Source organism: Lissotriton vulgaris, chromosome 10 (genome assembly GCF_964263255.1).
Source record: "Lissotriton vulgaris chromosome 10, aLisVul1.2, whole genome shotgun sequence".
Classification (NCBI taxonomy): Eukaryota; Metazoa; Chordata; class Amphibia; order Caudata; family Salamandridae; genus Lissotriton; species Lissotriton vulgaris.
The window spans coordinates 842,351-869,467 of record NC_141698.1 but is presented as its reverse complement, the minus strand read 5'-3'; the positions used below and the strand labels follow the sequence as shown (position 1 = coordinate 869,467).

The following is a 27,117-nucleotide window of genomic DNA, read 5'->3' as shown; positions in this document are numbered from 1 at the left end:
TCATCCAGGCTTTCACAGAACCAAGTGTCTCATGACACCCAGGCTTTCACAGACCCAAGTGTCTCCCGTCATCCAGGCTTTCACAGACCCAAGTGTCTCCCGTCATCCAGGCTATCACAGACCCCAAGTGTCTCATGACATCCAGGCTTTCACAGACCCCAAGTGTCTCATGTTACCCATGCTATCACAGACACAATGTCTCATGACATCCAGGCTATCACAGACCCCAAGTGTCTCATGACATCCAGGCTTTCACAGACCCCAAGTGTCTCATGACATCCAGGCTTTCACAGACCCAGGTGTCTCATGTCACCCAGGCTATCACTAGACCCAAGTGTCTCCCGTCATCCAGGCTATCACAGACCCAAGTGTCTCCCGTCATCCAGGCTTTCACAGACCCAAGTGTCTCCCGACATCCAGGCTTTCACAGACCCAAGTGTCTCCCGTCATCCAGGCTTTCACAGACCCAAGTGTCTCACGTCATCCAGGCTTTCACAGACCCCAAGTGTCTCATGTCACCCAGACCCAAGTGTCTCTCGTCATCCAGGCTTTCACAGACCCAAGTGTCTCCCGTCATCCAGGCTTTCACAGACCCAAGTGTCTCATGACATCCAGGCTGCCCACCAGGGATATTACATAATTATGTACTGAAAGCCTGCAGAGTCAGCCACAGGATGGGACTTAAGAAAGGAAAGGGGTCGGGCATGGGAGGAATTTGAGAAATTGTTCTTTACATTGCTTCACAGGAGAGCACACCCTTCATGCAAGGTCACTACTCGAGGACCTTTTCTTGGGAGGCTTTTTCTCTGGGTCCAGTCTCAGTCATTGGCTGCCAGGCACCGTCTCAGGTGGGTCATTTAGCTCTTGTGTCTCATGACGTCAGAAAGTATAGCACTCCAGTTGAATCACCACGGCAACGCCATAGTAGACTTGACTCTCCAGAGCAGTGAGCTGAGCAGTCTGAACTGACTATCCAGGAGCTGCAAGTTGAGCAGTTGAGGCTCAGTTCAAGAGCAGCCGAGCAGTGGGTGGCTTGGTCCATGGGCAGCATGTCGAGCAGTCACGATTTTAGCTCCAGGGGCAGCGAGTCATGTGGTGGAGCCTCATTTTCCAGGGGCTGAGTTGCGCAGGAGCTCTCTTTCGAGGTCAGGGAGTCATGCAGTGGAGGGTCTCTGTCCAGCGGCAACAAGTCGAGTAGCAGTAACTCACTCTCGAGAGGTAGTGAGTCGAGCAGCGGAGGCTCACTCTCCAGGGGTAGTGAGTCGAGCAGCGGACGCTCACTCTCCAGGGGTAGTGAGTCGAGCAGCGGACGCTCACTCTCCAGGGGTAGTGAGTCGAGCAGCAGTAGCTCACTCTCCAGGAGTAGTGAGTGGAGCAGCGGTGGCTCACTCTCCAGGGGTAGTGAGTGGAGCAGCGGAGGCTCACTCTCCAGGGGTAGTGAGTGGAGCAGCGGAGGCTCACTCTCCAGGGGTAGTGAGTGGAGCAGCGGAGGCTCACTCTCCAGGGGTAGTGAGTCGAGCAGCGGAGGCTCACTCTCCAGGGGTAGTGAGTCGAGCAGCGGACGCTCACTCTCCAGGGGTAGTGAGTCGAGCAGCAGTAGCTCACTCTCCAGGGGTAGTGAGTCGAGCAGCGGAGGCTCACTCTCCAGGGGTAGTGAGTCGAGCAGCGTAGGCTCACTCTCCAGGGGTAGTGAGTCGAGCAGCGGAGGCTCACTCTCCAGGGGTAGTGAGTCAAGCAGCGGAGGCTCACTCTCCAGGGGTAGTGAGTCAAGCAGCGGAGGCTCACTCTCCAGGGGTAGTGAGTCGAGCAGCGGAGGCTCACTCTCCAGGGGTAGTGAGTCAAGCAGCGGAGGCTCACTCTCCAGGGGTAGTGAGTCGAGCAGCGTAGGCTCACTCTCCAGGGGTAGTGAGTCGAGCAGCAGTAGCTCACTCTCCAGAGGTAGTGAGTCGAGCAGCAGTAACTCACTCTCCAGGGGTAGTGAGTGGAGCAGCAGTAGCTCACTCTCCAGGGGTAGTGAGTCGAGCAGCGGAGGCTCACTCTCCAGGGGTAGTGAGTCGAGCAGCGGATTCTCACTCTCCAGGGGTAGTGAGTCGAGCAGCGGAGGCTCACTCTCCAGGGGTAGTGAGTCGAGCAGCGGACGCTCACTCTCCAGGGGTAGTCGAGCAGTGGAGGCTCACTCTCCAGGGGTAGTTGAGCAGCGGAGACTCACTCTCCAGGGGTAGTGAGTCGAGCAGCGGAGGCTCACTCTCCAGGGGTAGTGAGTCGAGCAGCGGAGGCTCACTCTCCAGGGGTAGTGAGTCGAGCAGCGGAGGCTCACTCTCCAGGGGTAGTGAGTCAAGCAGCGGAGGCTCACTCTCCAGGGGTAGTGAGTCGAGCAGCGGAGGCTCACTCTTCAGGGGTAGTGAGTCGAGCAGCGGAGGCTCACTCTCCAGGGGTAGTGAGTCGAGCAGCGTAGGCTCACTCTCCAGGGGTAGTGAGTCGAGCAGCAGTAGCTCACTCTCCAGAGGTAGTGAGTCGAGCAGCAGTAACTCACTCTCCAGGGGTAGTGAGTGGAGCAGCAGTAGCTCACTCTCCAGGGGTAGTGAGTCGAGCAGCGGAGGCTCACTCTCCAGGGGTAGTGAGTCAAGCAGCGGAGGCTCACTCTCCAGGGGTAGTGAGTCGAGCAGCGGAGGCTCACTCTCCAGGGGTAGTGAGTCGAGCAGCAGTAGCTCACTCTCCAGGGGTAGTGAGTCGAGCAGCGGACGCTCACTCTCCAGGGGTAGTTGAGCAGCGGAGACTCACTCTCCAGGGGTAGTGAGTCGAGCAGCGGAGGCTCACTCTCCAGGGGTAGTGAGTCGAGCAGCGGAGGCTCACTCTCCAGGGGTAGTGAGTCGAGCAGCGGAGGCTCACTCTCCAGGGGTAGTGAGTCGAGCAGCGGAGGCTCACTCTCCAGGGGTAGTGAGTCGAGCAGTGGAGGCTCACTCTCCAGGGGTAGTTGAGCAGCGGAGACTCACTCTCCAGGGGTAGTGAGTCGAGCAGCGGAGGCTCACTCTCCAGGGGTAGTGAGTCGAGCAGCGGAGGCTCACTCTCCAGGGGTAGTGAGTCGAGCAGCGGAGGCTCACTCTCCAGGGGTAGTGAGTCGAGCAGCAGTAGCTCACTCTCCAGGGGTAGTGAGTCGAGCAGCGGAGGCTCACTGTCCAGGGGTAGTGAGTCGAGCAGCGTAGGCTCACTCTCCAGGGGTAGTGAGTTGAGCAGCGGAGGCTCACTCTCCAGGGGTAGTGAGTCAAGCAGCGTAGGCTCACTCTCCAGGGGTAGTGAGTCGAGCAGCGTAGGCTCACTCTCCAGGGGTAGTGAGTCGAGCAGCAGTAGCTCACTCTCCAGGGGTAGTGAGTCGAGCAGCGTAGGCTCACTCTCCAGGGGTAGTGAGTCGAGCAGCAGTAGCTCACTCTCCAGAGGTAGTGAGTCGAGCAGCAGTAGCTCACTCTCCAGGGGTAGTGAGCCGAGCAGCGGACGCTCACTCTCCAGGGGTAGTGAGTCGAGCAGCGGGCGATCACTCTCCAAGGGTAGTGAGTCAAGCAGCAGTAGTTCACTCTCCAGGGGTGGTGAGTCGAGCAGTGGAGGCTCACTCTCCAGGGGTAGTTGAGCAGCGGAGACTCACTCTCCAGGGGTAGTGAGTCGAGTAGCAGTAGCTTACTCTCCAGGGGTAGTGAGTCGAGCAGCGGAGGCTCACTCTCCAGGGGTAGTGAGTCGAGCAGCAGTAGCTCACTCTCCAGGGGTAGTGAGTCGAGCAGCAGTAGCTCACTCTCCAGAGGTAGTGAGTGGAGCAGCGGCGGCTCACTCTCCAGGGGTAGTGAGTCGAGCAGCGGAGGCTCACTCTCCAGGGGCAGTTGATCAGCGGAGGCTCACTCTCTAGGGGCTCAGTCACGTTGGTACTCGCTCTCCAGGAGCGGGGAGTCATGCAATGGAGGCTCTCTGTCCAGGGGTAGTGGGTTGAGTAGCAGTAGCTCACTCTCCAGGGGTAGTGAGTCGAGCAGCAGTAGCTCACTCTACAGGGGTAGTGAGTCGAGCAGCAGTAGCTCACTCTCCAGGGGTAGTGAGTCAAGTAGCAGTAGCTCACTCTCCAGGGGTAGTGAGTCGAGCAACAGTAGCTCACTCTCCAGGGGTAGTGAGTCGAGCAGTGTGAGACGTTGGCTTGGCTTATGATGTCCACTATTCTAGTGAGACACCTTGCACCAGTCCAAACAACCCTTATTGATGGTAGTTGTGAAGTCAACCTTATAGAAATCTATCCTAGTGGTAGTTGTGGAGTGCAGCCTTCAGGCTAAGACTTAGAGGAGAGTTAAGCAAGTTGTTTTACCAATTATAATCTCTTGAGTACTGAATGAAAGCACACCACACAAGGTATATATCAAATATATATGTATTTAATCTAAACACAACCCCTCTGCACTCTTTGAGGTCAGAGGTAAAAGTACAATACAAGAATCTTAATTAGCATAGATAAGTTGCACAGTATAGGTTATGCCCTAAGGGCCTAACAAACCATATACTAAAATAGTGGTATAAGAACCACGTCTGGGATAGGAAGGAGGCCTGGGGCCTGTGGAACCGCTGGGGCTACCAAGAACAACCAAAGGATAGGATGCAGGAGGCCCACGGGAGACACGTGCAGTGTCTAAACACAGCCGCGGGTTACCATTGACTATCTACAAACAAGTTACAATTTTAAAGATTAAGGACACTTCTAGGTTAACTGCGATGGAACCCTTTTAGACATAGACACTTGGAGGGCCAATACCATTGAGACTACCAGAGTACTCGTTTTATCTCACCCAGGGAAGCCAGGTGCACAGGTGTCTTTTGATGGCGGGTTTCGTTGTCGGTTCCAATGGAGAGCTGCGAATAAGTGCTGCAGGCGACCAGTGGAAAAGTGTCCGGGTGGATCCAAGGGTGGATCGAAGATCTGAAGAACCTGAAAGCAGAAGGGACAGAGTCTGGGTCACTAGCCAGTGACCAGGATGGCGATGGAAAGCTGCCAGCCAATGTCTGGTGATTTCAGAGGTGAAGCTTGTCTCTTCAGTCCAGGAGGCGTCAACGACTACGACCAGGAGCTGGATTCGAGCTGTCCCACGCAGGATCTAGTTGACTGCGGTGTCGGTATCCGGATTGGACCCAGCAAGCTTTGGCAAATGCAATCCAGGCAGGATGTCGAGATTGGCTTTGGTGCAAAGGAGAAGGAACTTCTCCTTTGCAGGGAAGTTGGAGCAAGCCTGGAGAAACCAGGAAAGCAAAGTAAATCAAAGATTGGTCTTCTTGGGGGCTCACTAGCCAACGGACTACGAACCGCGAAGACGTGTCGAGCTGAAATGCACAAAGCGGACCCACGGGACACTCGTGGAGTGTGGGTCTCTGAGCTTCGGTGCAAAAGGTGCTCGGGCTGGGGCTTCAAGCACCCCAATGCACAACTTCGAGATACCTCGGGAAGTAGGTGCAACTTGCAAAGTGCAAGATGTCCAGGGGTTCCGGTCCCACGTCTCTCATGTCCGCTACAGGCCTCAGCTTTGCTGGGAGCTCGGGTCAGCTTCAGAGATGTCTGGAAGTCCGTGTCCTGTGTCACAGATTCTCCGGGATCCGCCGGGAGCCTCGAAAAAGCAGACCGGCAAGGATGCAGTTGGTGCCTGTTTGAACAGGGTGGTCACTCCTTGACCACAAGGGAGATTTCTTCTGTCTTCCAGTCGATATGGATTGTCGAAGGTTCAAGATTTATGTTGCAGAGTTTCGTCCAGGGTAATCTAAAGTCCTAGGGACTGGGGTTCTATCTTTATAGTAGAAATATGGGATGGACTAACTCTATGGCCCCACCTATGGGTGGGCCAGGGGACGGGGTGGTTACACCCCTTCCCCTTTGTCCAGTTTTGTGCCAGAGCTGGGGCAGAGTGCCCCAGCAACCGGTTTGAACTGGGAAATGCATGGAGCACCTTGTGTGCCCCAGGCAGTGTCTGAAACGCATTCACTGAATGCAACCCACCCTGCCACAATACACTAAAGACTGTCTGGGGAGGTGGCAGCACCTCCCTGGGCAGGAAACCTATTGTCCAGGCCTCCCCTGCCAGTTTCATCCAGCAGCAGGAAGGCAGACTCGTGTCTGTGGCAGCAGCATCCATTTTGTGATGCTGGGGCTCTGTTTAACTTTAACCGGGGTTACCAGTAACTACATGTCTTCTCCCTCTAGAAGGGTGGAATGCTATCCCCGCCGCCAGGACTGGCGGGTGGGGGGTGGGGGGATAGTATTCCAAAGTGTTTGACACCTTACATGACATGTTTTGATAAAGCCAAACCAAAGTTAGCATTAACCGTAAGGATTATAATGCACTTAAGAGTAAATGGTATGGCTATATCATAGAACAGCTATAAGGAGATGGTTCCGAAGCTGCAGAGGGGCTCAGCTCATGCTAGGACGCTTGGTTTTGTGTGAGAGGGAGTCCTAGCATCAGCTGAGCCCCTCTGCAGCTTTCCGAACCATCTCCTTATAGCTGTCATATATATATATATATATATATATATATATATATATATATATATATATATATATATATATATATATATATATTCACAGAAAAAACCATAGGTTATAGTGGATATATAGTTAGAAATTTGCATTTAGAAAACCTTGAAAATTCAATGAAAAAACCATTGGTTTTAGGCCATATATAGTTAGGAATTAGCATTTACAAAACCTTATTTTACTCGCATAAAACCATTGAAATTCCATATATAGTTAGAAGCGCTAACTATATATCGCGCACCCGCAATCCACTGCTGATGATGTCACATATTACATCATTCATGACATGGTCAGTGACATCACTGATGACATCACTGATGACATCTCAAATGACATCACTGATGACAACTCAAATGATTGTATGTGTCTGTAAAGTTTAAATATGTTTCACATATTGAAGAATGAGTGGATGTATAAGTGTCTGGATGAAGAATTTAGTAGGTGCATGACTGACTGTATGAGTGAGTGATTAAATGTGTCTCACTGAGTGCATGGGTTAGTGACTAAACTGTCTTAATTTGTGCATCAGTATGTTTGTTGTTGTGTAAGCTGCTGCATGTGTTGATCAGTAGCTATAAGAGTGGCCATATGGGTTATTGATTGGTTGCCCAAGTATTTGAATGGGAGGCTGAGTGTGTGTGTGGGTGGCTGGGAGGTGCGTGACTCTGTGCATAGATGTGTAAGCAGTTGATTCACTCGGAGTATGAGTTCAAGAGTGCATATGGAAACAGCTATATGGGCGGTTGACTATGCATGGGTGTGTTGGTGAGTGAATGGATTTCTCATTGCTACATGTGCAAGTAAGTACGTATGTAAAACACAATACATGTGAGAGTTGAGATATATAAATAACTGAACATAAGAGCCAGTGAATGTGTGAGTGGCTGTATCGATCACTGTGAGCTTGTATCAGGGATTATATAAGAGAATAAATATGTGTTATTATATGTTTGAATAAGTAAGATGTGTATAACTTTATAGTTGAGGAAATGGAAGTGTGATTGATTCTTTGCATGACTGACTAGGTGTGTGAGTAACTCCATGGATGAGTGACAGTCTGTGAGTGTCTGTTTATACTGAGTGTATGTAAGGTTATATTAGAGTCTGAAGAGGTTCATTGTATTATCACATAAGTGATGTGATCAGTGAGGACAAATGAGATGTCATCAGTGATGTCATTTGAGTTGTCATCAGTGATGTCATCAGTGATGTCATTTGAGATGTCTTCAGTGATGTCATTTGAGTTGTCATCAGTGATGTCATTTGAGATGTCATCAGTGATGTCATCAGTGATGTCACTGACCATGTCATGAATGATGTAATATGTGACATCATCAGCAGTGGATTGCGGGTGCGCGATATATAGTTAGCGCTTCTAACTATATATGGAATTTCAATGGTTTTATGCGAGTAAAATAAGGTTTTGTAAATGCTAATTCCTAACTATATATGGCCTAAAACCAATGGTTTTTTCATTGAATTTTCAAGGTTTTCTAAATGCAAATTTCTAACTATATATCCACTATAACCTATGGTTTTTTCTGTGAATTTCATTGGTTTTTTAATAGCAAAAATGAAAAGCTTTAAAATGTGAAGTACGTGATAGATAAAAACATTTTCGTATTTATGCACGCTGATGTGCTTTGAACGCTGCACCCCCCCCCTCCCCTCTTTTGTCTTAGTAGTACTCTCTCTTTGCAGATACTGAAGGGTAGTTAACGCAGGCCTTTAACCCCGTTGTAATCCGTCGTGCCTCCTTGTCTCTCCATTTGATTGATTGTTGTCCAAGCATTTACTGTTTTAGAATTGGTTCTCTTTGGATCATTCTCTATTTACAAACAAGCACAAAGTCGCAATACTCTGTTTAGTCTTTGCAGATAGTGAAAAATCGTGTAAAATAATAAAAGTAATCGAGCAAAATCAGTAGGCCACTAATTGGATCTCTTTTTGACCTCGCTAAAATAGAAATATTAGGAACAACCCTTCATGAGAAATACGAAAATAGTGAGATGAACTGAGCTCCACACCATGAGGACTGCAAGACAGCTCGGCTCCATCACCCATACCGCACAAAATAACGACAAACCCTATGCAAATATTAAAAATATAGACAACACACCAGCAAAGAAACAGGGTAAAACATTTTATTAAAAAACTATTTACATAACGTTGGTTTATAAGATGATGTCAGTAGTGGACCGATGTGTGAATAGATCGAAAACAGCACAAGGCTCCAAGATCCAGATGGCAAGCTCCTGGATGTTGGGTGCCATAGTTTAGAGTTCTGAATTTCAGCCTTTTTCAATGCCTGTGCTTTGTTGAATCAAAATGGCGGCTTGACACAAAGCTGACTCAAGCGTTGCTACTGATGCTATGCAGACCAAAACTGGTTTTCAGTTTGTACATTTTTCTAGATTTTTCAATCCAAGTTTGGTTGACTTTGTAGAACGATGGCTTCAGATTTTCAACATACGGTGTGGTGGCGCTGACTGGGAGGGGGCGCTTCGCTCCTGCCCCCTCCCCAAGTAAGATTTTCATACGTGAAAGTACGTTAATGGTTTTGGTCCCTGAGATGCTTCGATGTCACTACCATTCTCAAATAGCATAAGTTCTGGATGTTGGGTGCCATAGTTAAGAGTTCTGAGCAGTGCTTGTAACACTGTCTGAAGCTTATTTCCACCTACTGCAGCTTCACTATTCTCAAAGTAAGTGAGTGTCGTTTGTGGACCTGACTGCATTAGAAAACAATGTGATATGTTACCTTCCTAAACAGCTTGACGGAGGCCCCTGAGGGGCGGTGTGATGGCCATGGACTCGGAGAAGACGCTTGGCTCCGACACCCTCCCCAAGTCTTATAGCACTGGTGTAGCCTGAGATCGCCCCCGACATAGGCGGCCGGCTCCCGGGGTCCGGCGGAACTTTTTGCCTTTTGATGACTCTTCAATTCTGGACCTTGTCCCACAATCCGTTTGACCTGAAGACAAGCTGTAGTGGGGCGCCCCTTTATCGTTTTAGTTGCCATTCCGCCCGCTTTTGCTACACTGTGCCTCTTCCGCCATTCAGCTGTTTACCGCCCGCTCTTGCGACTACAGCGTCTCGCTCACCATGTAGTTGAGATGCGCCCGCTCTTGCGGTGCAGCGATAGGCGGCTGCCACAGAACTCTCAAAATGGCGGCCGGCTCTTCGGTTTTGGGCCTGGTCCACTAAAATGGCCCTGGGACACCTTGGAACTCGGACGCTTGTCTGCTAGGGCTTGGGTCCCATTCTCGAAAAGCGTCCCCTCAGCCGTGAAGATTCTACAAAAGTCTTGGGGGCCTCCGACTCCCGCAGGCTTCTGGTGGGGAGCGGCTGCCATGATTGCTCGTGGAATGGCCACGACGGAGCTACGAGATGGTAGTGGTCTCATGCTGACGCCAGCTTTAGTCTGAAACATCCAGAAACACTATAGACTACCAATTCGATCAGTTCCGGTAGCGCCCCAACATGACCCGGAAGAGAAGAACTTGCCCTCCCCTCTTTGACTGATGGTTCTTGTTGCCTGTCCCCTCTGTTGTCATTTAACAGAACTTTTTGGACTGCTGAAAGGGGTTGTGTTCTGAACGCTGGTTGGTGGAGACATTTAGACTATATTCTTGACCTACGTTGTCGCGTAATGCGTTTTATGACACGCCGCGTTAGCGCACCCGGAAGTGATCCGAGGCGCGGCGCGCAGCGCGTAACGTAAGCATAACAGATCATGTGACTTGTTAATAAAACTTTTCATTGGTTCATTTTACTTTTGTTAATTTAATGATGAAAAGCTTGGACATATGACCTAAAAATTACGCTTTTTATTATTTTCGAACAATATTTTTTTTTCAAACATATGTTATAATATTCCAGGCTAATGTACTTTCCCGGAAAATTTACAACTGTCTTGCAAGTAAAATATATTCCTTTTTCGAGAAAAAGGGCGTTTCTTCCTTCCATGACGGAGCCGTTGAGTAAAAGAGATTCGGCCTGCTGTCTTAGTCGCCGATACGCCTGATTATCAGATTCTTATCGATCACTTTATGTTGCAGACATGAAAAACACAACTGCCCTTGACCATTTATCTTTACTGCGTTCCTACATATTATACCCTTTATCCGTCATGTAATTGGACTGCTTTATTTCACTTGCCTTTTACTGATTCGAAAACAGTCACTAAAAGTAAAAAATATACAAATGTAAATACTACTACCGTGTTTTGTTTTAAAAACCTTTATTGTCAAAATGTCAGTATACAAATACGGGCCTATAACCACGTGGGCCGGCCACGGAGCAAACTGAAATCGTATATGATGAGGAGACATTTACACTGTAGAAGAACGTAACGAGCGGGCCATTAGGTGACAAGAACAAAGGTGTCTAACAGTTGCGGAATCGGAGGACGTACATTTTGTAATTAAAATACGACAGGGCCACTTACAATAACATTTTCTAGATATACATTTGCGGGCAAGGGGTTACGAGTCCCATTTATACCAGCGCCATTTTGGGCGAGGCCGGGCAGGTCCAAGATATAGTCAAAATGTCTCCACCAACCATCGGCCAGACCAGAACCCCTTTCGGCCCTTTATGCTACAAGATGGTGTCTTCCATTCAGAAAATATTGGTGGCAGCATTTTGAAAGGAAACAGAAACAGCCGTTCTCCTAGTGAGTTTCACATTGTTACATTTAGGAAGAATGTTGAAGAGTAGTATTTGGAAAATCTGAAGCCATTTTTCTACAAACTCTCAATCAGACTTGGATGGAAAAAAAAACCTGAAGAATGTACAAACTGAAAACCAATTTTTGTCTGTATAGCACCAACAGTAACGCTTGAGTCAGCTTTGTGTCAAGCCGCCATTTTCATTCAATCAATAGCGTCCCCCTGCACACATTCAGGGACCTGGTCGTGTCTTCAGATGAAACGCATTGTAGGAAAAGAAGCAGAAAGGAAAAGGAAAAAAGTTCCGCCGGACCTAGTGAAGCTGCAGCAGGTGCAAATAAGCTTCAGACAGTCTTACAAGCACTGCTCAGAACTCTCAACTGAGGCACTCAACATCCAGGACTTGCCATTCGGATCTTAGCGCCTTGTATTTTTGTTTTGTTCTTGATGGAGGGGAAACAACAAAAAACAGGCATTGAAAACAGCTCAACTGGAGCAAAAAAAAAAACACTTCTTGGGTGCATTAGGGCATTTATGATTTTCGAATGCCGTATTCATCAGGTTGATGCTCATGTTGCCATAGGACAGCATAGCACCACAGTGTATACAAGTTAACTTCATATGTTGGAAGTTGGGTTGAATGTTTGGCACAGTTTCATGTGCCTCTCTTCCCGTCAAAGACATTGTGGATGTAGATCTGGCCACAGGAGTTGTCGTGGGATTGTCTTGTAGATCCCTTAACTCAGCCCGGCTGTAGTTTAAGGGATGCCACCTGCTCATGTGTCGATGCATCGTATAGTTGCCCATACTGTATTTCTTCTCTGTGCCTCTCGACAATCTGTAATCACAGATGAGGCAGGTGGCATATTTAGCATTCACCTTCTTTGATCCAGGAGGGATGGAGAAAAACTGCCAGATGAAACTTGAAACTTGGCCATCCAGATCTCGGCGCGTTCGACTCACTGTACCGCAACAGTGACCGCAACTCAGCTGGACACGCCGTCTTTCGGCGCAGCATTGTAGGATGGCCACACCAGTGCGGCAATTTGCTGGACACCACCTCGGTGCCATCCGGATCTCGGCGCGTTCGAGTCACTGTACCGCAACAGTGACCGCAACTCAGCTGGACACGCCGTCTTTCGGCGCAGCATTGTAGGATGGCCACACCAGTGCAGCAATTTGCTGGACACCACCTCGGTGCCATCCGGATCTCGGCGCGTTCGAGTCACTGTACCGCAACAGTGACCGCAACTCAGCTGGACACGCCGTCTTTCGGCGCAGCATTGTAGGATGGCCACACCAGTGCGGCAATTTGCTGGACACCACCTCGGTGCCATCCGGATCTCGACGCGTTGTGCTGCCTTCGGCCTATTCGCACATCGGTCCGCTACTGACAGTGACCGCAACTCAGCTGGACACGCCGTCTTTCGGCGCAGCATTGTAGGATGGCCACACCAGTGCGGCAATTTGCTGGACACCACCTCGGTGCCATCCGGATCTCGACGCGTTGTGCTGCCTTCGGCCTATTCGCACATCGGTCCGCTACTGACGCCGCCTCACGTGCCAACGGATTTTCTACGCTTTTTGTAGCCCTATGCCGCAGAACAGGTCATGTGACTTGTTTATAAAACTTTTCATTGGTTCATTTTACTTTTGGTTTCCTAAAGATGGAAGGCTTGGTCATATGACCTAAAAATAACACTTTTCATTGGTTTAGAACATTTTTTTTCCCAAACGATGAAAGCCCCACCTTGTTTCTGGATCATTCAGACTGAAGCTGGCGTCAGCATGAGAGCACCACCATCTCGTGGCTCCGTCGTGGTCATTCCGCGAGCAATCATGGCAGCCGCTCCCCACCGGAAGCCTGCGGGAGTCGGGGGCCCCCAAGACTTTTGTAGAATCTTCACGGCTGAGGGGACGCTTTTCGAGAATGGAGCCCAAGCCCTAGCAGGCAAGCGTCCGAGTTCCAAGGTGTCCCAGGGCCATTTTAGTGGACCAGGCCCAAAACCGAAGAGCCGGCCGCCATTTTGAGAGTTCTGTGGCAGCCGCCTATCGCTGCACCGCAAGAGCGGGCGCATCTCAACTACATGGTGAGCGAGACGCTGTGGCCGCAAGAGCGGGCGCAACTCAGCTAGATGGCCGCCACCTGGGGAGGCCCGTTCACGCCGCCTCCCCCACGCCCCCGGGCCGCCGCACGCCAATTTTCGGAGCAGCATTGTAGGATACCAAAACCAGTGCGGCAGTTTACTGGACATCACCTGGGTGCCTGTCGTACATGTTGTGTCAGCCATGTGACACTGGACACAGACCGCTACTGACGAGGCCTCCCCCCGCACCACCCGGGACGCCCCACGCTGTTTTTCTGTGCTGCATTGTAGGATCCCTAAACCAGTGCGGCACCCAGGCGACATCACCTGGGTGCCGTCCAGAACTCTGCACGTTGTGCTGCCTTGGGACTATTCGCACAACAGACCGCTACTGACGAGGCCTCCCCCCGCCCCACCCGGGACGCCCCACGCCAATTTTCGGAGCAGCATTGTAGGATCCCTAAACCAGTGCGGCACCCAGGCGACATCACCTGGGTGCCGTCCAGAACTCTGCACGTTGTGCTGCCTTGGGACTATTCGCACAAAAGACAGCTTCTAACCATTGTTGCTTTTTGTGTTAATAAATGTTTAAATGTTTTTAGTTTTTGTTCTGTTCATTATCGTTAAAAGTTAATAAAGTTTTATAACCTTAATTTGTTGGAGTGTTATCTATTTTTTGAAAAACGGGTGAATGGGGCCTTGAATCGGGTTATTGTCATGTGTGGGCTTTGGAAGTGTGCTGCTGCAGGATCGGACATTTCAAACTCAAATGCACGTTCTTTCTGATAGATACATCTGCCGTGTGGATTCCTCACCTTGTGAATATCCCCCTTGCGCCAGCAACATTCGGAAATTCTTTTTCGTAGCCTCGCGCCGACGTGGATAGGACGTCACAGAGACACGGCTCCGCTCGCGACTCCGCTGACGTCACCGACGCCTACAATAGGCCCACGCCGGCGTGATGACATCAGTTCCCTTTTTTCCGCGTCGTCGACGCTAACGGTTATCGGGAATCTCTGTAGCCTTTTGGTACCTTGTTGCCATTTTGTTGGTTAATTCTGCTTCTCTGTATCCAGTTTCTTCGTAAAATGTCATCTAAGAAGACCGGATTCAAGCCCTGCAGGGAGTGCGGTAAAATGATGTCCATTACCGACCCCCATGAAGACTGCATCTGGTGCTTAAGTTCCGACCATGATGTGGAGGATTGTTCTTCATGTCGGAAGATGAATCCGAAGGCCCTGAGGGAGAGAGAAGCCAAACTTCTGGTTGCGAAGGTGAAAGCTGGAAAGGAGAAGTCGTCGAGGTCTCGTTCTCGAAAGGCGAGGTCGAGGTCCAGGGCGAGGTCGAGATCTGCTTCTCGAGAGAGGTCGTCTTCGAAGTCGGCGTCGGATCATGTTTCGAAGTCGAAGAAAAAGCACAAGAAGAGGAGACATGAGTCCCGACGCCGGTCTGGTAAGGAGTCGGGCTCGAGGTCGAGGTCGAGGTCACCGAAGAAGGTACGTTCGAAGGTGGTTACCCTCGAAGTCTCCGAGCATGAAGGTGAGGCCTCACCATCTGAGTCGCGTGGGCGATCTCCATCTCCGGCTCCGAAAGCTGCCCCGGTTCCGAGTCCGTCTCCGGCGCCGTCCCCGGCCCGTGATGAGGAAGAGGCCCGGGAGGATGTGGATTCCGCGCCTGTCGAAGAGCCGAATCCGATCCCTCTTCAGGACCGGCCTGATGGTTTTCAGCCGCCCTTTCCCGCTCCAGGCCAGGACCCTTCTGCGTTTCTTAACGCAATGTATGGTGTCTTCTCGAGGGCATGGTACCCCTCTGGTGCGCCTTCGGGCCCCACGGGTCCATTGGCATTCAGCCTGGGAGTTCCTCACTCCTATCCTCCGGCTCCGTTTATGCCCTACATGCCGGCTCCGGCGCCGCATTGGCATTTCCCGGCTCCGCCGAAGTCGTCGACGCCGATTCCGACTTCGCCTGCTCCTGGTCATCCTCGAGGGCATTCTTCTGTGCCGTCGGATTCGATACCGGCGCCGGCCCCGAATCCGTCGAAGCCGCTGGTGGATCCGGTTGCGAGGCGTGTTAAGGAGAGATCCAGAAGAGAAGCACAGTGCCTTCTGGAGGAGCAGAGTTATATGGGCTCTCAGTCTGACGTTGAAGAAGGTGAGCTAGAGGAGAGCTGTTTTGAGGAGTTGGCGGATTCCGGGACCCTTGATTTCTCTCCAGAGTGGGAGTTGCCCTCAGGCTCGGGTGCTCCATCTAAGGATATTCAGCCTTACCATCTTGTAATGAGAAAAGCTGCTGAGCTTCTTCAATTGACTCTGCCTACAGTGGAGTTCAAGTCAAACCTCCTCACAGAAGTCTTACATTCTCCTAATTCGGTGGTTGAGCCTTTACTTCCTTTCAATGATGCCTTGACTGACCCTATTATGGAAGTCTGGAAGAAACCCTTGTCTGCCCCTGCGGTTTCTAAGAGTGTTGCAAGGAGGTACAGGGCCGCTCCTGAGGACCCGGCTTTTCTCTCTTCACATCCTTCGCCGGAGAGCCTGGTCATTCAGGCTGCCTGTTCGAAGAAGGGTCTTAGTGCTTTTTCCGCAGGTTCCTTGTGAGAAGGAGGCTAAGAAACAGGACCAGGTGGCAAAGAAGACCTTTTCATCGGCCAGTATGGCCTTAAAGTCTACTAATGCCACATGCCTAATGGGGAGGTATGTTCATGCCCTGATGGACTCCTTACGTATCCTGGCCCCTAAAATTCCTGAAGCAAGCCGAAAGGATTTTGAGGAGGTGATCAATGACACTCAGGCGGCTGCCCGCCAGGTAATTCAAAGTGGTCTGGACACTGCTGACTCTGTGGCTCGAATTATGGGCACCGCTGTTGCGACAAGGAGATCTGCCTGGTTGAAGTCATCGGACTTTTCGGCTGATGTTCAGGCAACTCTGCTTGATCTCCCCTTTGATGGCTCAGGTCTCTTTGGGAAAAAGGCGGATGCTGCTCTTGAGCGGTTCAAGGATTGCAGGGCAACAGCGAAGTCTTTGGGCCTCCAGATCAGGGGCGCTTCTTCCGGCAGGAAGTTCAGGGGCTTTGGTCGCTCCTTTCGGAATTTTCGGCAAGGCCAACAGCAGCAGCAGCAACAGCAGCAGCAGCAGCAAAATTCAATGTACAGATCGTACAGGGGAAAGCAATTTGCTTTACACTGGGTGTTTTGCCTTGACTATCGCATACTGTACATATTGTTTTGTATATATCTACTGTCATTGGTCCGTCCGTGTGCCTCGATGGCACGGAAAAAAGGCGGAACTGATGTCATCACGCCGGCGTGGGCCTATTGTAGGCGTCGGTGACGTCAGCGGAGTCGCGAGCGGAGCCGTGTCTCTGTGACGTCCTATCCACGTCGGCGCGAGGCTACGAAAAAGAATTTCCGAATGTTGCTGGCGCAAGGGGGATATTCACAAGGTGAGGAATCCACAGGCAGATATAATATCTACCAGAAAAAGCGTTACCGAAGGTAAGTAACTTGTTCTTTTCTTACCTTTCCGAAGCATGGAGCGCAATAGCAGGCAGAGAAAGGGTGATGCACGTGTTGAACACTACCTGACCTGGCAAGTTGCTGGCAGTGCCCCCCCGCCCGCTCCTGAAAGAGGGCACACACACACCGCCGCCCCGAGTACTTCACATATCTTTAAAAGACCATGCGCTTGTTCATGAGGCTTAAATGGTTTATCACCTCTTCTAGAACCCCTGCATCGACCCTCTGACGTTTCATGGAAAAATTACCATGTAACACAATACCAAGCCCTGTCGGCTGAAACCCCCAAGGAATCGTGGGGCATATTATCAAGGGGGTTTATCTCCGCTTTTTTGGCTTTAAAAGCCATGAAAGCGGAGATAAAATTATCTCCCTATTACCAAGCTGTCGCTAACACCAGTTAGTGACAGCTAAAAGGAGATAGCGACCATCTTGGGCCCCGCTTTGCATGTCAGTGATATTTATCACTAATGACATGCAAAGTGGCGTGCCAAGATGTTAGCGACTGGAAACAGTCCCTAACATTGCTACCTTCTATTACCAACTTTTGGAGATATTCGCGCTAAGCGCAAATATCTCCAAAATCTAACACCTGCCCTGAGCAGTTCTTAGCCATGTTATCCAATGGGAGGTGGATAACATGGCTAAGAGCATTAGGTCAATAATACATGAATATTGCTGACTTTTCTGCGATAATAGCAAGGTTTATCTGCGATAAAAATCGCCGATGTGCGGCGATAATTTTTGTCTCTAAACAAGTTAGAGACAAAAATTATCGCTAGTTGTTCGTAATATGCCCCCGGGTTTTTGCTTGCAGAAATCGGGAGGCGGGAGACTAGCACTGAAATCAGTAGTCACACGCCTGAATCAGGAGGATTGGCATGTCTGAATTCTCTACAGCTGGGGCCATAAACTACATCCGCAGGGTTAGGTGATAGCCTGGGACCAGCCTGGCATCTAAAATGGCTGCCGTGCACGACAAAATTGTGGCATTCGAAAAAAAGGCAAGATGGCGCAGCCGCTGGAAGAGATGTATCAACATATATCAGCCTCCTCAGCCACCCTCAGGAAACATAGGGGATTAGGATACGTCTCCCGCACCCACTTATACCTAGTAATTTAATTAACGAAGCTCAAAATGGCGAATTCCCGTTTCGCTACCAGTTTGCGGCCCAGTTCGCGGCCCGTGAAGCGCTTCTACCGTGAAAAATCATTTTTTTTTTATTTTCCCCACGGGACCCTTTAATAACCCCAACAACATTCCTAGGGGGTGAAGAGGGGGATACCTTGCCCCCTTTCATTAAATTCCCCCTTACTTTTTCACCTTTTCTTCTCTCTCGATCCTACCGAGAGACAAGATGGCGGCCGCACCGGACTGTTTAGAATGTTGACAGACACCGGAGAGCCAATCAGCTTTCTGCGCGCAAAGTTCCGATAAGCGAAAAGTAAGCGGACCGGATCGCTGCCCAGAGCGCTGTTACAGATATATATCTTGGTTTGAACGTTAATTTCTCAAAAACTACTGGAGCACATATATTGAGACCTAGCAAAGGCACATCGGGCTAACAGTCCCTACAATTTTGCCAAGTTTCGTGCAAATCCATTCAGCCGTTCGAGCTAAAAGTGAGTCCAACCGCCCTATGGAAAACTCAATGCAAAAAACGCGTTTTGGGACCCCCCTTTTTTCTCGGCCCCCCCTTGACGAAACCCCCCCAAATTTTCAGGGGCTGCTCAGAATCAAAATGTTCCATTTTCCTGAAAATTTCAGCCGATTCCGTCCACAAACGCCAAAGTTATTAGACATAGAATTTTCAAAAGTCCCATAGAGAAAAAATTCTAACTATATATACCTACTGGCGATAGCCAGTAGGTAATATCCATATCCCCTGGTAGGCCTAGGGTGCACCTAAGCCTAGGGTACACTATACAGGGGCTCACAAGGGTGACCCAGTAACCAATCTGGTATTTACCTAAAGTACATGGTATCAATTTAGAGAGAGAACAGCTAGGCTGGGGGCCTAGCAGGACCACAGCCCGACTAAAGTCGAAAAACCAGTGAAGCACAGCAAAAAGTGGGGTTGACCATAGGAAGCAGACCCTACTCTCCAAAAGCAGCAGTAGCTCATTCCAGGGGTAGTCAGTCGAGCAGCGGCGACTCACTCTCCAGGGGTAGTGAGTCGAGCAGCGGCGGCTCACTCTCCAGGGGTAGTGAGTCGAGCAGCGGATTCTTGCTCCAAGTAGGGCAGTCAAAATTATGATGGACACAAAAATAGATGATTATAGATCATCCTGAGGCCTAGATGTGACCCCAAGTACTTCTAGGGTCTACAGTAAGATGGGAGTCCGCCATATTGCCAGTCGTAGTCGGTGGGAGAGACTTTGGGTGTTGTCGGTAGACTTTATGATCTCTCTGGTTGCTATAGGCTTAGTTGATTTGGTCAATAAGTGCCAGATAATGTTCCACATTATATCAAGTTGGCAGTGTTTGGCCTTGCTTCTCTCCTGTTTCTCAGTGGCTTTGGTGCACAGCTGAACAACACGTGGCTTTGAGCCCTAGTGGATGAGATTCAAAGAACACTCCCCAAAATCAAGTAACACAAACTCACGAACCAGACCAGTGAGGGGGTTCCAACCAGGACGAAGGTCGTATAGTTAGGGTGCCATTGGAGTAGTTCACACCTATAGTGGATGCAAGGATCAACGTCTCTGCCACTCAACGCCAGCCACTGCTTCCCAGCTTCTGCAAAACCTCAGACCTTCTTTGAGCATGGGAGGTGTACCGGCTGCTCCAGAGATGGGCAGGTGGCCTTCAGGAGCCCCCAAGACTCGCATGGAGAAGCCAGGGTGGGAGGTTAGGCAAATGCACTCAGATCCATAAGTCCACCCCTTCCCTCAAGAAAAGCTAGGAATTGTGAAAAATAACTCCTTACACAGATGCTCCTGCACTCCCCTACATGAATCCACAGACACACAGATTGCACTAAAGACCCAGCTATTTTAGTTCAATGCTATCCTGTCCTCTGTCCTTGTCTTGCTCTGAGATAGCCTTTCGGGGCTGATTCGAGCACGTAATAAATTAAAATAACATAACGTAACACTACACACATACAGAGTGTGCCTGCAACACTACATGTTCTGATTAACCTGCTTGGAGGAATATTCTTAAAATAATTCCCCAGTAGGTGTCTGGCGCAGCCATGAGGGGGAGCTACAACCTCTTTGAATGTCTGTCTACATATTCTTTAGTCTGTGGCCTTTACTATTTCTAGAACTTAAACAGATGCTCATCACAGTGCGCTTATAAAACCATGTTAAGATGACAGGGCAGTGTGACACGTACCTTAGCACCCAGCCCCTAAAGCCTCTTAGTGAGTATAGACTCACATTCTAATTTACTTTCTGCATCCTCTTGTAAACGGTGCCGTATTTACACTTTTAATCACAGCACATTGTCCCTTCAATAGAAGCAGACCCATCTCCCCTGCCTGACTTGCCTGTTGTTTCTGTCATCTTTGCTGCCGGTAGCCCCCAAAGGCAGCATGCATGAGGTACAGCAGGACCCTGCCTGCTCTCTTATAACCAGAAGCTTTGTCCTAGTTCTGCTTTGCTTTTTAACTGGAAGACTATACCAAAACATTGCTTATTTGCAATAGGTGAGATCATTATATAGCATGTATGGTCTCTGAGTCTTTGTAATTATATCAGTCTACCTCCCTAGTTCACCACACCTAGTTCAGCAATGCAGCCTCCTGGGTTGAAGCCTCACACACTCCTTGCATGCCTTGAATCCTGTCTCCTTCACGGAGAGTATCTGCTAAGACTCCTCGCATGCCTTGAATCCTGACTCCTTCACAGAGAGTATCTGCTAAGACTCCTTGCATGCCTCGAATCTTAACTCCTTCACGGAGAGTATCTACTAAGACTCCTTGCATGCCTCGAATCCTGACTCCTTCACTAGGAGTATCTGCTAAGACTCCTTGCATGCCTCGAATCCTGACTCCTTCACGGAGAGTATCTGCTAAGACTCCTTGCATGCCTCGAATCCTGACTCCTTCACAGGGAGTATCTGCTAAGACTCCTTACATGCCTCGAATCCTGACTCCTTCACGGAGAGTATCTGCTAAGACTCCTTGCATGCCTCGAATCCTGACTCCTTCACAGAGAGTATCTGCTAAGACTCCTTGCATGCCTCGAATCTTGACTCCTTCACAGAGAGTATCTGCTAAGACTCCTTGCATGCCTCGAATCCTGACTCCTTCACTAGGAGTATCTGCTAAGACTCCTTGCATGCCTCGAATCTTCACTCCTTCACAGAGAGTATCTGCTAAGACTCCTTGCATGCCTCGAATCTTGACTCCTTCACAGAGAGTATCTACTAAGACTCCTTGCATGCCTCGAATCCTGACTCCTTCACTAGGAGTATCTGCTAAGACTCCTTGCATGCCTCGAATCTTCACTCCTTCACAGAGAGTATCTGCTAAGACTCCTTGCATGCCTCGAATCCTGACTCCTTCACGGGGAGTATCTGCTAAGACTCCTTGCATACCTCGAATCTTGACTCCTTCACAGAGAGTATCTACTAAGACTCCTTGCATGCCTCGAATCCTGACTCCTTCACTAGGAGTATCTGCTAAGACTCCTTGCATGCCTCGAATCTTCACTCCTTCACAGAGAGTATCTGCTAAGACTCCTTGCATGCCTCGAATCCTGACTCCTTCACGGGGAGTATCTGCTAAGACTCCTTGCATACCTCGAATCTTGACTCCTTCACAGAGAGTATCTACTAAGACTCCTTGCATGCCTCGAATCTTGACTCCTTCACAGAGAGTATCTACTAAGACTCCTTGCATGCCTCGAATCTTCACTCCTTCACAGAGAGTATCTGCTAAGACTCCTTGCATGCCTCGAATCCTGACTCCTTCACGGGGAGTATCTGCTAAGACTCCTTGCATACCTCGAATCTTGACTCCTTCACAGAGAGTATCTACTAAGACTCCTTGCATGCCTCGAATCTTGACTCCTTCACAGAGAGTATCTACTAAGACTCCTTGCATGCCTCGAATCTTCACTCCTTCACAGAGAGTATCTGCTAAGACTCCTTGCATGCCTCGAATCTTGACTCCTTCACAGAGAGTATCTGCTAAGACTCCTTGCATACCTCGAATCTTGACTCCTTCACAGAGAGTATCTACTAAGACTCCTTGCATGCCTCGAATCCTGACTCCTTCACTAGGAGTATCTGCTAAGACTCCTTACATGCCTCGAATCCTGACTCCTTCACAGAGAGTATCTACTAAGACTCCGAAACCAGTGTACTGAGGAGAACCTGTGCTAGCTGTAACCACTGCACAGAACTTTGTACTGAACAGAATCTGTGCTAGCAGCAACCAGTGTACTGAACGGAATCTGTGCCAGCAGCAACCTTTGTACTGAACGGAATCTGTGCTAGCAACAACCTTTGTACTGAACGGAATCTGTACTAGCAACAACCTTTGTACTGAACAGAATCTATGCTAGCAGTAACCTTTGTGCTGATCAGAATCTGTGCTAGCAGCAACCTTTGTACTGAACGGAATCTGTGCTAGCAGCAACCTTTGTACTGAACAGAATCTATGCTAGCAGCAATCTTTGTACTGAACAGAATCTATGCTAGCAGCAACCTTTGTACTGAACGGAATCTGTGCTAGCAGTAACGTTTGTGCTGATTAGAATCTGTGCTAGCCGCAACCAGTGTAGTGAACATAATCTATGCTATGACCTCGGTGATAATATCAATGAAACATTGGCAAAGAAACTGTTGATGAAAAAGCTGCATGGTGGGGCCGCGAGTTATAAATACAGTGTGTTCCCAAAGGCCGGGGAGGAAAGTCTGAAATCATCGTTGGTGAAGAATCCGTTTTCTTTGGGACGTGAATAAAATGTCGTCCAAGTTCAGTATTTGGGGATGAGCTGCCGTCGCTCGACTCGACATAAAACTGAGAGTTAACCTGGGAGTGCTCTCTATTCTCCTTGTAATCACCTGACTGCCCCTGATTATTCCCTGCTTTGGGTAGAAGCCGTGCAGGGCACCCCTTGAATCGCTTCTTATGCTTTATCGGAGGACAAACCCTACCCAGTGTACAAACATCACGTGGAATTGGATTAGAACATTCCAAACCCAAATCTCTCGAGGGGAAAAGCAATTCCCATTGTGTAGAGTTTAAATTCTTTTGAAAACTCATTTGTCTTGACCTTCTGGAAAGGTTTGGACACAAGTAACCTGTACCTCCTTGGTTCAAGTGTTCTGCTTTACATACTGCAATGTCCCAGCTTAACTCACCAGAATCTATACCAGGTGCCCCAATGCTGTGCAGGAGGCTCGGATCCACGACAGAGTGTCTGGATAGCCACAAAGGAGGCTTGTAAAGGCAGGGGTCTAAAAAAGGAATCTACTTACTCTGTTTGACCTAAAAATCTGACAACAATCTGCATTTGAAACAGTCTCCCCTTGTGTGTCAGCAGTTAGTCTGGTGTAAAGTTGCTATATGAGTATATTCTCTTATGCACATATTAGCTCAAAGTTGCTTATATGATTCTGTTCCCCTGATCTTTGTATGATGTAGTTGTGCCTTAGCATGATTTCCTAAAGTATACAGTATAAAGCATAGCTGAGATTAATGCAAGCATTCCATCCACCACTTGTTTTGTACTCGAGTATGATTGACAGCCAACCTTCCTGCTTTATACAGGCTCTCTCCGTATTGTGGTGATCGCCCTCTGTGTGGGTCTGACCTGGATTTTGGCTAGTGTGATGCTGGGGAACCAGGGTGCTTTCCCCCGAATACAAAAGCTGCTGACCGGTAAGTACCATTAAGAAGTAAAGCATGTGTGGTTATACAGTGCCGGACTTTGGCGCAATTGGGATGTTCAAGGGATGTTGGGATTTGTGTTTTAATGTACTTGTCATAATGAATTTAAAAATACTTAAAAATAAATAAATCCCTCCTCTCCCCTCCCCCCCTCAGTTCATCACTAATTGTATCATAAGTTGATATTGTGGACGACCCTTGTATGCACTCGTGTATTCTGTGGTTGCCTTGCTTTAATAAAAAGAAATATAAAAAAAACTAAAATTATTTTAAAAATTTTTAAAAAACATGGAACAGCAGATTTTGGTGGGTTTACATTCCAGATTTGGGATATTTTGTGCAGCAGAGGGCACATCGGTCTGAGCCAAAGGGAAGTCTTTAACACCTGGTAAGGAAGATGTGCCGCTGGAAGGAGCCTGTAACATCTGATCTCTGCAGAGGAGGAGGAAGTGACCTTCTGGAGAGGTTGCTTCTTCTAAGATGGGCAGTGGCCTTCGCGGAGGGGCTCAGCTTTCAATAGAGATGTCTGCAGCAGTAGATGAAGGCATAGTTACCTCCGGCACGAAGAGGGGACCAAGAGGGTTGCACAGCTTGAAGAGTGACAACAATTTACAGTTCCAGGGTCCAGTCAAAACCAGTTTGCAGCAGACATTTGGTGGAAATGCATCATAACGGAACAAGACAAAGGAGTTGGAGGAATGAAGATTGAGAAAAGTTCCGTAGACGGTATTATGGGCAGTATGATAATGATGTCCGTGTCACAGTTTCTAACAAGACATCGGCTTGGAATGACATCAAGTGCAGAATATCAACTACCGCTATATCAGGAAGGCATGGAAGCAGTTGCCAAATGGATGAAGAGCAGATGTCCACAACTCAACACGGACAAAACAAACAGAAGTAGTCATCATGGACCCACACGCGACGCCTGGAACCCCACCTGGTGGCCCCCCCGCCCTCGCAATCCCGGCTACCCCCACTGAACGGACCACGCACGCAACCTGGGAATCATCCTGGACTCCGAACTCAAAATGGAACTCCAGATCAAATCTGTTGCAGCCTCCTGCTTCCACACCCTCTGCCGCCTACGCAAGACCTTCACATGGATCACCCTCGAACATAGAAAGACGGTCACACACACCCTCATCACCAGCAGACTTGACTACGGCAACACACTCTATGCCGGAATCAACAAAAACCTCATGCACAAACTTCAAAACATCCAAAGTGCCGTCGCCAGACTAATCCTCAACCTGCCAAGACACTGCCACATCACCCAGCACCTGCACACTACACTGGCTCCCCATCGAGGCAAGACTCGCCTTCAAGAATCTCACCCACACACACAAAGCCCTCCACAACACCAGACCAGCATACCCGAATAGCCGACTCACATTCCACTCACCTCAAAGGACCCAACAATCAGCCCGGCTCTCCTACGCCGTGGTCCTCACACCAGGAAGACCAGATCAGGAGGCCGTCCTTCTCCTTCCTCGCAGCCAGAGCCTGGAATGCCCTCCCTCTCCACATCTGACAAACAGCATCACTCCCCAACTTCACGAGGGACCTCAAGACATGGCTCTTCGATAGACCTCCCCCCCCCTTCCAGCGCCTTGAGACCCTTATCGGTGAGTAGTCGCGCTCAACAAACCCATGATTGATTGATTGAAGGAAAGTATGTACTGGTGGGTATAAGTTTACTATTTTTAACTTCACATCTACTTACCTTGACAATTCGTATGTCTTCACAGTTCCGAGGCTTGAAGTTAAAAATAGTAAGTCTATGCTTGGCTGCACATACTCCCATGTATGATTCAGTGGTAGGCTCCACTCCATATTAATGCAGGTCTATATTTTGGTACTAAATATTGTGACATACAACTGTCCTTATTTCCCTGCTTCCGTGTGGATGTCCACATCTCTCTGCCCCAGTGTGTGTGTGTCCACATCTCCCTGCCCTAGTGTGGACGTCCACATCTCCCTGCCCGAGTGTGGGTGTCCACATCTCCCTGCCCGAGTGTGGGTGTCCACATCTCTCTGCCCCAGTGTGTGTGTCCACATCTCTCTGCCCCAGTGTGGGTGTCCACTTCTCCCTGCCCTAGTGTGGGTATCCATTTCACACTGTCCTGCCCCAAACTGGCTGTTTGTGTTCTATCCTCATGTGGCTGTGTGTGTGTTTCCTTTCGTTTGTGTGGCTGTCTGTCTCCCTGGCTGTGTGGCAGTGGTTCTATCTTCCTACCCATGACTGTGCATGTGGCCCTCTCCACTTGCAGCTGTGTGTCTCCCTGTTCATGTGTAGTTGTTTATGTCTCCCTTTTCCAGAGTGACTGTGTGTCCTGACCCAGTATGGAACGTCTATGGTTGTTTATTCCTCTGTTTTTATCTGCACCTAACAAGGCAGCATTGTTGTCCTCTGTGTTGCCCTGTCCCAGGCTGTGTGTCAAGGTCTCCCTGGCCCAGGCTTTGTGTCCAAGTCTTTGTGGCCCAGTCTGTGTGTCCAAGTCTTTGTGGCCCAGTCTGTGTGTCCAAGTCTTTGTGGCCCAGGCTGTGTGTCAAGGTCTCCCTGGCCCAGGCTTTGTGTCCAAGTCTTTGTGGCCCAGTCTGTGTGTCCACGTCTTTGTGGCCGAGTCTGTGTGTCCAAGTCTTCGTGGCAGAGTCTGTGTGTCCAAGTCTTTGTGGGCCAGGCTGTGTGTCAAGGTCTCCCTGGCCCAGGCTTTGTGTCCAAGTCTTTGTGGCCCAGTCTGTGTGTCCAAGTCTTTGTGGCCCAGGCTGTGTGTCAAGGTCTCCCTGACCCAGGGTTTGTGTCCAAGTCTTTGTGGCCCAGTCTGTGGTCCAAGTCTTTGTGGCCCAGTCTGTGTGTCCAAGTCTTCGTGGCCGAGTCTGTGTGTTCAAATCTTTGTGGCCCAGGCTGTGTGTCAAGGTCTCCCTGGCCCATGCTTTGTGTCCAAGTCTTTGTGGCCCAGTCTGTGTGTCCAAGTCTTCGTGGCTGAGTCTGTGTGTCCAAGTCTTTGTGGCCCAGTCTGTGTGTCCAAGTCTTCGTGGCTGAGTCTGTGTGTCCAAGTCTTTGTGGCCCAGTCTGTGTGTCCAAGTCTTTGTGGCCCAGTCTGTGTGTCCAAGTCTTTGTGGCCCAGTCTGTGTGCCCAGGTCTTTGTGGCCCAGTCTGTGTGGCCAAGTCTTTGTGGCCCAGGCTGTGTGGCCAAGTCTTTGTGGCCCAGGCTGTGTGGCAAGGTCTCCCTGGCCAAGTCTGTGTGTCCAAGTCTTCCTGGCCCAGTCTGTGTGTCCAAGTCTTCCTGGCCCAGTCTGTGTGTCCAAGTCTTCCTGGCCCAGTCTGTGTGTCCAAGTCTTCCTGGCCCAGTCTGTGTGTCCAAGTCTTCCTAGCCGAGTCTGTGTGTCCAAGTCTTCGTGGCCCTCGTTCTGCCAGGAAAGTGATGTGGGTCTATGTATCTAAAG

The 27,117-nt window shown here is 49.6% G+C and overlaps 1 protein-coding gene across 2 annotated transcripts in view; it reads left to right on the top strand.

Annotated features, from left to right (window-relative positions):
• Positions 1-27,117, top strand: part of FAM3A (FAM3 metabolism regulating signaling molecule A) — a 105,166-nt gene that overhangs the window by 16,400 nt on the left and 61,649 nt on the right. For both annotated transcript variants that reach the window (XR_015300628.1, XM_086940132.1), the window contains exon 3: positions 23,548-23,658. Coding sequence is in view for 1 of the 2 variants with exons in the window: in XM_086940132.1 (XP_086796258.1) it covers positions 23,548-23,658 (111 nt within the window). In the remaining variant the exon portion in view is untranslated. The remainder of the gene's footprint in view (positions 1-23,547; positions 23,659-27,117) is intronic.